General features: G+C 39.7%; 1 protein-coding gene across 4 annotated transcripts in view; it reads right to left on the reverse strand.

The window, feature by feature from the left end:
- Window positions 1–12,756, reverse strand: part of relch (RAB11 binding and LisH domain, coiled-coil and HEAT repeat containing) — a 114,802-nt gene that overhangs the window by 44,938 nt on the left and 57,108 nt on the right. For all 4 annotated transcript variants that reach the window (XR_009506996.1, XR_009506997.1, XM_059945226.1 and 1 more), the window contains exons 11-12: window positions 10,713–10,825; window positions 8,212–8,302 (exon numbers count right to left, since the gene is read on the reverse strand). Coding sequence is in view for 2 of the 4 variants with exons in the window: in XM_059945226.1 (XP_059801209.1) it covers window positions 8,212–8,302; window positions 10,713–10,825 (204 nt within the window). In the remaining 2 variants the exon portion in view is untranslated. The remainder of the gene's footprint in view (window positions 1–8,211; window positions 8,303–10,712; window positions 10,826–12,756) is intronic.

The raw sequence follows: 12,756 nt of genomic DNA on the forward strand, positions 1-12,756 counted from the left end.
GGAGAGTTTTTAAAGTGGAAAAGGCATTTCACTGGATTCAATGACTGTCAGACACTTAAAGTCTCTGGTTTTGCTGAAAATTTACACTCAATGCTACCATATGCTATACTGTGACATTTATATACTTGTTCATTTTGTTTCAATTAGAGTAACGTGGCACAATTTTGAGATTCAACAGGAGAGCAAACCATTCAACTTCCTTGAAACTGTATGTTCAAACACTATGGCATAATTCTTAAAATTTGAATGGATTTTGATATACAGATCATCCCTCTGCCTCTACAGTGCAAGTGTCATTTCTTACCTGGAGTTAAATAATATGCAAAATATCAAATTATACCAAGCTCAACGGAGAAGAAATTTGCCTTGAACTTGCATTGTTAAATTAACCATTCACTCAATTTAACAGCTACACGAAGGGTTTCTCCTGGTTCAAATGTGGGAAATTCCCATGTTTTTCCCTTCGCAACAGTTTAGCAAGCCTATAATCAAGTAACAATGCACACTGATATTCCATCCAGAAAACCATTTTAGACAGCACACATGGAGCTTCTGGTTGTTTTACCAACCATGATTTATATCCTTGCGGTGGCAGAGTAGCTTAGTGGTTAGCGCCAATGTTTTACAATGTTCACAGGTTGCCGTTCAATTCCTGCTGCTGCTTATGCAGGTTTATATGTTCTCCTTGTCCACATAGGTTTCTCCCAGGTGAGCTGGTTTCTTCCCACATTCTAAAGACATACGGGTGAGGGTTTATGAGTTGTGGCAATACTGCGTTGATACTGGAAATGTGGCAACACTCGTGGGTTTGATTTGACACAAACAATGCATTTCACTATATATTTAGATGTACATGTGACAAGTGATGATCATGTTCTTAGGAAGGTCCAAACTGACCACTCTTTATTGCACATACATGGCTCCTACATGGACAGAGTTAGGAGTACCATATTTCTGAGAGTGTACATTGTTACGCATGCAGCCCCCTCCTTTGTGAGAATTGCAAGATCGCTGTTGGGTTGGGTCAGGGGACCCAGGAAATGAGAGAGAGATGTGCGGAATGTCTCGTTCCCCTGGCGAAATAAAGCTACGGGACATGGCCATTGTCTCCGGAAGGCGAATTTGTGGATTGAAGACTGTGCTACGTGGAAGCCCTCAGGCAAAGTGGGCTGGTTGAGGGAGGGATTGCATCATCCCCAACCTGATTGACATCTGCGACCCTGTGAGTCAGGATCAAAGAGGGTCTGTGGGAACAGCCCCTCAGACGCACCAGAAGAAACGCTAGTGATCTCGTAATAGTGGAAGCGAAGCCATTGGAAGGAGGCCACATGCGTTCAGTTCCGTTGCCTGGGACTGGTGGCTTGTTCCACGGAAAACGGCTTTTAGCTAACAACGGGGAAACCAACTCCCCCCCCCACACCCCAACTCAAAGGATTGGCATCATAAAAGACCTGGGCAAGTTTAAACAGTCTCTCTCTTAAACCCAAAACGCAGCAGCTTGAACGAACTAACAGTGACTTTTATATTTCCACCGGACAATACATTATCCCCTAGACAACGATAGAGCTATTTCTTATTGATTATTATTATACCCGCGCTTTTAGATTTAGTATTGACGACATATATTATCTGTATGTTTGCATTAATCTTACTTTTGTGCCCCCTTTTCAATAAATACTTTTAAAAATAGTACCATCAGACTTCAACGGACCTCTCTATCTTTGCTGGTAAGTGACAACATAATGGACCATCTCATTGACGCCACCTCTTTGGTCATGAATACACAGGAGTGTCTCCACTTCATGGAGGAGATTGAGATTGAGGCTCCCCCAACACATTTAACCAAGCTACATCACTGTCTGATACAGGAATTAGACAGTAAGACAGGAACAGAACTGGGCTATTTGGCCCATCGAGACTGCTTCACCATTTCATCATGGTGGATCCCTTTCCCTCTCAACGACATTCACCTGCATTCTCCTGTAACTTTTAATGCCCTGACTAATCAAGAGCCTATCAACCTCTGCCTTAAGTACATCCAATGACCTGGCCTCATCAGATTCACCATCCTCCGGCGAAAGAGACTCCTCCTGTTCTCTGTTCTAAATGGACATCCCTTTATTCTGAGGCTGTGCCCTCTGGTCCTATACTTCCTGAACATACAAAACATCCGCTACACATCCACATTATCTCAGCCTTTTGACATTTGACAGGTTTCAACAAGGTCACACCTCATTTTTCTGAATTCCAGCGAATAGAGGCCCAGATCTATCAAACACTCCTCATTTAACAAGCTTTCAATTCTGGAATCATTTTTGTGAACCTCCTCTGAACCCTCTCCAATGTCAGCACATCTCTTCTTAAAAATGGAGCCCCAAAACGGCTCACAGTACTCTGTGAGGCTTCATCAGTCTTTATACAGCATCAACAGTTTTATACTCTAAAACTCTTGAAATGCATGCCCACATTGCATTTTTCTCCTTCACCATTCATTCGGCTGGCAAATTTACTTTAGGGAGTCCAAATGAGGACTCCAAAGTCCTTTTGCACCTTGGGTTTTTGAATTTTCTTCCTGTTTAGAAAATAGTCTATAGTACATGACCATACACTTCCTGACACTGTATTCCACTTGCCCATTCTCCTAGTCTTTTTGCAGCCTCCCCACTTCCTCAATACTATCTGCACTCCCAACTGTCTTTATATCATCTGCAACCTTGGCCACAAAGCCAGTAATTTCATCATCCAAATCACTGACATACAACATTAAAAAAGTGGTTCCCATAACGAACTCTACTGAACACCACTAGTCACTGGTAGGAAATCAGAAAAGGCTCCCTTTATTCCCACACTTTGCCTCCTGCTAATCTGCCAATGCTCCAGCCAGCATCTTTCCTGTAATATCACAGGCTCTTATCTTGTTAAGCAGCTTCAGTTGCGACACCTTGTTGAAGGCCTTTTGTTTTAGGACGGGGGCTGCTCTGATGAAGGTCTTACACCTGAAATGCCAACTGTTTTCTTTCCACAGATGCTGAGTTACTACAGCATTTAGTTCTTCTTTCAGGTTCTAGCACCTCTAGTTTTTTTGACTAGTGCTAACCTATTTTAAGTAACTCATAAGTTCTAAATGAAGTACAAGCCTGCTCTGTATTGCTGACTGTTGCACAGCAGTTACAAATCACAACCTTTTACCTGACTTGTTCCAAAGTCCCAAACTGAAAAAACTGCACAAACAACTGCCAGCATTCTATTTGCTTAAAAGGGACAATTCTTGAAACTTCTTCAGACAAAGTTTCATTTGTCTTCAAATTAATTCCTAATAATTGCTGATTTGTTCATTAACTTAACATTTAGTTCTCTGCCATTTTCCACGTTTTCTGTGCCTCTGGGAAGGTGGGACACAAAAATATGATTACTTCCTCTGCCATTTTCTCATCCTCAATACAATCGTAATGCATTTCCTCATCTCCAGTGTGATTGCAAGTGCTTGCCCGAGGAGCCAATGTTGCGAAGGTACTGTATGGGGAATTATAACGGAATATATTTAAAGCAGAACATGGTTTAGCAGGTAATTAATTAGATCTTCTGATGTGCTGATGATCGAAGTCCTGATGAATGGTCTGGCCTGAAACTTTGACTCTTATTCCTTTCTATAATGCTGCTTGACGTTCTGAGTTCCTCCAGCATTTTGTGTGTTATACTGGATTTCCAGCATCTGCACAATCTTTTGTGTTTATAAGTTGATCCTCCTTGGGTTGGTAGCCCAGACCAGTAGAAAATATTCTAAATCTAGAAAGTTATGCAGAGGTCTGGTCTTCCATCCCCAGGAAGGAGATACTTGGAGCAGTGGTTAATGTGATTGATTCTCTGTACTGCAAATGTGTTGTACAAGGAGAAATTAAGCAAACTGAGGTCATAGTCAAGAGATCAGAAAATGAGTGGTGATCTCATTAAACTTCACAAAATTAATGTGTTTTATAGGTTACAATGTAATGGCTAGCACATCCAGAACCAGGAGTCACTCATAAAATAAGGGACTGGCCAGAGCTGTGTAGCAGCATCTTCATCTGGAAGGCTGTTAACGTGCCTATGATAGGCATACAAGCTCAGTTGCTCAGCACGTTCAAGTCAGAAATCAACAGCTTAAGGGAATCAAGGAATATGGGGTTAATGTAACAAAGGGGCTAAAAAGACCACTAATGAGACAACAAAAAATTGTGTTCTTCAGCACAAATTGGGTTTGGATTCTTCTACTTAACCTTGGTCACTTATCTTCTTTCTTGGCAACCTCTCTATCGGTATATCAAAAGTTATTACACATGATTTAGCATGTGTGACCATTGGAAGCAGTTGGCTGATCATAGGTAATTTCTACACTGGGAGTACAATTTTTTTTAAGTGCTGGTTCAGGAAGAACTTGAAAGAGGTTTTTAATATGTTCATGATAAGAAATTAGATGCAGACAATCTTTACTATTGATCATAGCATTAGTTAACCAGAAAGAGGAATTAAAAGGGTGTTAATGGAAACACTGGATATTTCAGATAACCAGTAAAGAGTTAAAGGTTTGTGCATTTTGCAAAGTAGCAGCAATAGCCAACAGCCAAATTCCAAAAATTTAACTTCTGTGTTCGATCTGTTTAGGAGTATGTCATTAGGAAACTGACTGAAAATTGTACTGTGAATACATTAGTGATGGTCTTTCACAGTGGCAGAGGCTTGGGGTGGGAGAGGGACAGTTTTACAAAGCAAACAAGAGACTGGGGCAATATCACAGAGAATGACCAAGTTCAAGTTCATCGTCATTCAACCTTACAAATGTACACAGCTAAATGAAACAACGTTCCTTAGGGACCAAGGGGCAAAACACCACACATCATATACATCACATAAAATAAAAGTAACACAATATTAACAGACAAGTATTTTGTAGATGTACAAGTTGACAGAGTGCATACAGAACAAATAGTTAAATATACAGCAGTATAATGCCACTGGCACTGTCATAAATAATGTGTACTAGGTGGTAGCAGGGTGTTCCGAAGTCTCATAGCCTGGGGGAAGAAGCTATTTATCCATCCTAACAGCCCTTATTCTTATATTGTGGTACCTGCTACCCGAAGGTGCTCTAGTAGAACGTGACCAGAAGACTGGGGATAATCATGTTCATTTCATTTGAAATAGTCCACAAAAAAAATTGCTAAGTTAATTATCCTAGCTGCTTATTATTCAAGCTTAGAAAGAAATAATATGACATTGGAACTGAAGATTAATACATATAACAGACACGTGCAGAAAATGGGGGAACTAATATAATGGGCAAGGGAATGTTACGAATGAGGAGCAACTCTGATGGGCAGAAGGGTGCATAGCCCCACCCCCCCCTTTTTTGGAGAATCGCAAATTGCTACTATTCCAATGCTGTTATCAAAGGAAATGAGAGAGATAAACAGCTCATACAAATTTATGAGAGAGGGGCACAGCACAGGTTGGAATGTCTCCTATCGACAAAGAGAGAGATTACTGCTATTGTCTCTTGGAGAAGGAATCGTACATTGAGTACTGTTCTATTCATTGAAACCCCTCAGGGGGCAACCAGAGTGGTCTGGTTGAGGGATTGCATCATCCCAACCTGAGACCCTGTGAGTAGGGATAAAAGTAGGGTCTGGGGAACACCCCTCAGACGCACCAGGAGAGACGCTACGAGACCAGTGGGGGCTTGTGTGTGCGTCCACCCTTGCCTGGGTGACGAGTCCTCCACGGAATGGTCTAGCTAAAGGATGGAGACGGATCAAGATCGTAAAAGGAAAGTTGGCAAGTTACTCTCTCTCTCTCTCCAATTGCAACACAGTGAACAACAACTACTGCAGCCTGTATGAACTGAACTGGACTTTATATTTCCATCGGACAATTCATTATCCCCTAGACAACGATAGAGCTTATTTCTTATTGATTATAATTATACCCACATTTTTAGGTTTAGTATTGATGATGTATATTATCTGTATATTTGCATTGATATTATTTTTGTGTATTTTTACTAATAAATACTGTTAAAAATAGTATCATCAGACTCCAACGGATACCTCTATCTTTGCTGGTAAGTAACCCAGTTACGGGGTTCGTAACAGGAGAGAAAGAAATAAAGGGTGAAGCTGGTGGAGGATGTTGGGGAAGGGTTTATAAATTAAACAAAGGAGGCCACAAAGGAGCTCTGTATGTGCAATGGGAATCCTTTCAACAACAGCACAAATTTGATCAATGCTAGCTGTCTTTCAACACATGCAAACTAGGCAGATTTGCATACCAAGACATCTTTTGCACTTATTTGCCCTGTTCTTCCCTGCCCTCCAACAAGATGGTTGTTGGAAATATAGTCAACTCAAAAGAAAAAAATACTATAATTTTCACTTTACTTGCTGTGAGGTATTGTCTTGATCTAAAGTGTTACAGACAAGAGAATATCTGCAGATGCTGGAAATCTGAGTTCCTCCAGCATTTTGTGTGTTTTGCTTGGGTCCTGCCAAAGGAATTCGGTCAAAAATGTTGACTATACTCTTTTTCATAGATGCTGCCTGGCCTGCTGAGTTCCTCCAGCATTTTGTATGTGTTGCTTGGGTCCTGTCGAAGGAAGTCAGTCAAAAATGTTGACTACACTCTTTTCCATAGAAGCTGCCTGGCCTGCTGAGTTCCTCCAAAATTTTTATGTATTTTGCCAAAATATTATACGGTTATTCAAAATGGTACTTTAATGGCTTCCATACTTAGAAATAGTATAACTCTGGATGCTACAGTTAGACAAAAACAGTTCACAAGCTAAAGGATGCCAACAACTTTGGCCGCATGGGTCTCAATGCGATTGTTCTGAACCAAAGAAATAGTCGTTCGTTTTATGGACATACAGTCTGTTCTGTCATTCCATAAGATTATATATAAACATTGACATCATTATTGTGTTCAAAGACTCCAGGAAACAGTACAACATTCTCACCAACTCTTAAGTCCCTAGCCTGTAAACATGCAAGTGGAGAAGAAGTGTGAAGGATGGTATTGAGAAGCTAATCAATGGAGCCATGTTTGAATGGCAGAAGAAATATACCAACACACAATCTAGCCATCTGCCTCTGGCTTTCCCTTTGCAAGCACCTCCTGCCCCATCTGTGAAACAGTGTGCAGTTTCTACAGTACTGTTTTTGGGGGGGTTTCTAAGGTGACTGATGGGACCTTAATGGAAGTAGGCCATGCTTAGTCAGGAGGAACTATGCAATCAGTAGTGTAAGCCTACACTGTCAGGTTCTGCTTTCAGTTGATTTCCACTGAAAGCAGAATCTGATTCGATGCAGTGAATAAAAAAATGTCTTTTAAGGAATTTGGCTCTTAAGTCCTCATGGAAAGACAGACTTAAAATTGCTATATGTTTATTATGTTGCTCTTAAAACTTTAACCAAATTGAGTCAGGCAGAGTCCAAATAAAAGCATTTAGCCTGCTTTTGTGACTATGGCTTGACAGGGATCATTTGTGTTTCAAGGTGTATGTGCGCTCTTTCAGGTATCAGCACGGAACACATCAGGCAGCTTGTCGAATAACCTTTCAAGGGAGAATTGAAGATGGGCCTTTCTCCTCATAGTTCTAAAGAACAGTTGTATCCTCAGTTATACAAGAATCATGGGTGACCTTGAAGGATGCTGGATGACACTTTGGTTTCAGAAAATTTTAACCCTTTCAAATAACAGACGCAAGTGACAATGAAAATTCTACTTGTCTGTTTACAGCAGTATGCACAAATAAACAATCTTATCCTTTTCTTTCCTTGCAGACATTTGTCTAATATAATTACAACACCCAGCTGTGAACAGTTTAAGTCAAGTTTAATTGGTTAAGTAAACTTTTTAATTTGAATGTAATAAAGTTGTGACAATCAACAAGATAGTTTTGCAGTAATTATCTATGGCTCCGAATAGTTTTAAAACTGATCTCAAGCATGTATCAAATTTATTCGGTTGCAATCTGCAACATTCACAAAATATATTTTATGTGGTGTTTGATGTGATGTGGTGTTTTATCAAGTATTTGACATGGATTAGTTGCTAAATGTTAATAGATTTTTAAGTAAAACTTGTATGCATTAAGTTTTACTTAGAAAATCAAAACAATATTATTATACCTGATAACTAATTCCGAAGTTAAGCTGCTTGATTAAAATACTGCTTTACCTGCTCCCAGCACTGTGGTAGTAGTTCAGCCTCAACACGAGTTGGACCAACATGCCGAGCAAATGCAACACAGCCAGTTAGAATCATCTGTCTAAAACCAGAAAAAGGAAGGTAAATTAATACTGAACCTAATCACTTAGGAGAATTTTCCGACATTACATCCCATCAAATTTTCTTTCCATTTGACCAAGTGACTTTTGAATGTTTCCCATTTTATTGACATGACCATTTCATGGTGAATGGTGATTGACACGACCATTTCATTTCAAAACACATACATTCCTTTTTAGTCAAGTTTTCAACAGAACCAGGTGCAACACAATGAACGGCTTAAAGAAATACCACAAACTAATCTCAGACTGTCAATGAATTCAAGACATTAAAAACAATTAAACAGTCCAAAACTATGTTCATCTTAAATCTTAGTGTTCAGTACTTGCATGCAAACATGTAAACAATATTACTTTTTTCGATCAATTTCTTGACCACATATCATCCATAAGCTATTTTTTTCTTATTTTGAGCATAAAGTTGAATTATTGTGATTAATAACTTCTCTTTGTGAATTGTGTGATCAAGAATGGACAATGGGGCAGTAAAGAGTGGTGGTGTCATTATTTTCTATTCAATTATTAAAGGCCCCATTATTTTAGTTAATAAAGGAAAGACAAAAAGATGCTATTACCACTTACAAAGTGAAAGCAAACAAGATAGATGGCAACAAGGCTTCACTGGCAGATAGGCTCAATGCCATCAATGCTCGTGTTGACAGTCAAAACATGGAGGAACCTTCACAAATCCTCAAACTCCAATGAGTCTACGATTTCAGTCACTGAGCCGACATGAGAGTATTCTTTAGGCGTGTGAACCCATAGAAAGCATTCAGCCCAGATGGGGTACCTGGCCAAGTACTAAAAACTTGCACTGATTAACTGTCTAGAGTGTTCAATGATATCTTTAACCTCACATTTCCACAGTATGAGGACCCCCCCCCCCCCCCCCATTTCAAGCAGGCTTCAATTCTACTGATGCTTAAAAAGAATGTGGTAATCTTCCTCAATCTGGCTGAGTGGTGCCACAATAACAATTTCTTACTCAATGTCAGCAAAACCAAGGAACTTCAGGAGGAGGAAACTGGAGGCCCATGAGCCAGTCCTCTTCCGGAGATCAGAAATGTTACTCCTCTGTGTTATCATTTCAGAGGATCTGTCCTAGGCCCTGCATGTTTAAGTGTCATTACAAAGAAAGTATGGTAGTTCCTACTTCCTTAGAAATTCATGAAGATTTGGCATCTCATCTAAAACTTTGACAAATTTCTGTACATGCGTGGTGGAGAGTACATTATCTGGTTACATCATGGCCTGGTATGGAAACACCAAGGCACTTGAATGGAAAATCTGACAAAAAAAAAGTGGATACAGCAAAGTCCGTCATGGGTAAAGCCCTTCCCAGCATTGAGCAGATCTACACATTGTGTTGTCAGAGGACAGCAAAATCCATCAGCAAGGACCCCACCATCCAGGCCATACTCTCTTCGCACTGCTGCCATTAGGAAGGTGGCACAGAGGGGATAACTTCACTCAATTTCACTCGCCACATTACTGAACTCAACCCACAACAGATGGACTCATTTTCAAGGACACTTTATCTTATGTTCTCAATATCTATTGCATATTTATTTATTATTATTATTTTGTTTTTCTCTTTTGTATTTGCACAGCTTATCTTTTGCACAATAGCATTTGGTTCGTCTTTGTTGAGTGCAGTCTTTCATTGATTCTATTGTGTTTCATGGACTTACTGTGTATGCCCACAAGAAAACAAATCTCAGGGTTGTACATGGTTACATTTATTATCAAAATACATATACTTTGAACAAAGAATTAAGTAGGGCACCTATGGTCAGCAGTAACTCTGTTTTTGACAAATCATAACATAATGTAGTCTTCTATTTTTCAACAAACACAACAAGAGTTGTGGGGTGGAGAAAAGTCGCTATCAAAGAGGTGTATAGCCCTCCTTCCTCCTGCTAGCCTGCTGGTCACCCTTGGGCAGGAATAGCACCTATGTAGCTCCCCACCCCTCTACCCACGATCAGGATCCCATGAAGCCACAGCAGCAGATGGTGGATGGTCATATCACAAGTCCTGGTGATGCCACTACTGACAACAAACCATCTCGGAGGAGCACTGCTAATGGCTGGGGTTACCTGTCTTGTAAAGACTCTACCCAGAAGGTGGCAATGGTAAACCACTTCTGAAGAGGAATTTGCCAAGAACATTCATGGTCATGGAAAAACCATGACTGCCCATGTAATATGACACAGCACATAATGACAAAGACGACAGCAGGAAAATTCTATCAATGGAGTGCCAGGATTTTGTCTGGATTGCTCTTCCAATAGTTGCCACTTAATTAGGGTTAGGAGTATAAGTGAGTTAAAGACACGTTTGCTTAAAGGTAAAGAGTACGTTCTTGAAATATATGGCAATAGTTTGTACCTTTGTTCATCATCTGGACGTTTAATCAAGTTGAAAAGAATGTGCAGAAGCTGGTCTCTTTCTTTGGGTTCCGGATGGAGGCAAGCAGTACACAAGATTAAGGGAATTAACTCCTAAATTGGGGGGGAATACAAAGAAATGATAAATAGTGGGCGATATAGCATATGTATTATTGGTTAAAAACTTTACAGAAATATTGCCATTAGTTCAGTCTGCAGGTTCTCTCTGTACAGTGTTTGGATTGTTACCATCTACAGAGTTCTTGCAACTCTTAGGCTTTCAAGTACCTCTTTGCTTCCTTTCCCTTGTTTAATTAAAATTATTCTGAACATTATCAGTTGCAACAATGAGGTGTCTATGCATAGGAGTGACTGATCTTTCTACATGCACAACTGTTCATAATAATTATTGTTGTTCTTTTCCACAATGTGTGGTGCATCGAGTGGCAATCTTGCCATTTCTTTAGCATTTTTGTTTGTTTTTTTAACCACTGCACCACTGGCTGGCATATTATTAGTTGCTTTTTTATTCACTTACCCTTTCAATTGAGTTTGCTTAAGCATTACTATTGTACCCTATTAAATCCCTTCAGCATCCACTTATTTCTCTGCCTGAATTCCAGTAACACTGCAATGGCAGCCCATAGTCCACAAAAGGTGCACTTCTGACATTTCCTCATCTTATTCAATCTATTCACTGATCCCAACTCCAAACTGGAGTTCTAAAAAAGTTACAACTCATAATTTTAGCCATAACAATTCCCTTAGAACAGAAATAAGGAGGAATTTTTTTAGCCAGAGAATGGTGAATCAGTAAAATTGCCACAGACGACTGCGGAGGCTAAGACACTAGGCATATTTAAAGAGGAAGTTGATAGGTTCTTGATTAGCAAGGGCGTCAAAGGTTAGAGAGGAATCAACCATGGTGAAATGACGGAGAAGACTTGATGTGTCATAAGGCCTTATTCTGCTCCTCTGTCTTATGGTTTATCTGAGGTCATGTATATGAACAGATTATCCATACAATTAAGGCTTTTGTCTCCATCAGCCTTTTTTGAAATGTATTACTTTCATCAGATTTAATGGGCTCCAGGGCCACTTTGCTGCAGTAATGAGAGACTGCTGCTTTGACTCTTGAACAAGATTTAAAAATTCATCAGGTCCAGATAGGTGCAAAGAATGCCACTGTAGCATTCCTCCATAACCTGTAAAATTTCTCCTGGTCAACAAGACATTTTCCTCAACCAAGATCAGCGTAACAGATTTACAATTCATCTACTTCTCAGTGGTTTGTGGGGATTATACTAAGCAAATAGAAGCTACATGCTTTGCTACTGGAGCAGTGTTTCACCATGGGAAGCTTTTCCCAGCACTATTCCATTCCAAGGCAGGCTGCAATAATAATATTTTCACAGGTTGCCTGGCCCCAGACATAACTACCAGCTTTTGTTTCTTTACTCTAGAGTTCCTTCCAATCTCCAAAGATCACCATATATGCCTTGCTTCTCTTTGAAAGTAGTGAGCAGTTCTAGAGTTTTAGGCAGACATCTTAAAAGAAATATGCAAAAAAGGACACATTGGAAACTGAAGAACATCTGAGAGCAGTTTGAATCTCACATGCTAAGCAATAGAGAGCATCAACACTTATTTCTAGAAGCAAAACAGCTTCCAAAATTTGCGAACCACACACTGTCCAATAATAAAAGTGCATTTAGATTAAGTTTGGAACTGAATGTTTATTGTAGACTTTATGAATAACGTAGGCTTAAACCTATGGCTTTAGTTGCCACAGCTCAAATCGCATATTTCACAGCATGTGAGCATGATCAAGGCTATAAATATCATGGCAAATTAATTCAGTTTTCTATCTCAGTCTGTATTAAGTAGCTGAACTGTACATCTATCATTAGAATTTCCCTACCTTTCTCCTACATGGGAATGTATGTTGACTGTAACTAAAAAAACATCTCCATCATAAATATTTCCCATTGTTCAAATGCAGATTTACCTGCCAAACTCTAATTCCCACTTACCCTAGCCAGGTT

This window comes from Hypanus sabinus, chromosome 20 (genome assembly GCF_030144855.1).
Source record: "Hypanus sabinus isolate sHypSab1 chromosome 20, sHypSab1.hap1, whole genome shotgun sequence".
Taxonomy (NCBI): Eukaryota; Metazoa; Chordata; class Chondrichthyes; order Myliobatiformes; family Dasyatidae; genus Hypanus; species Hypanus sabinus.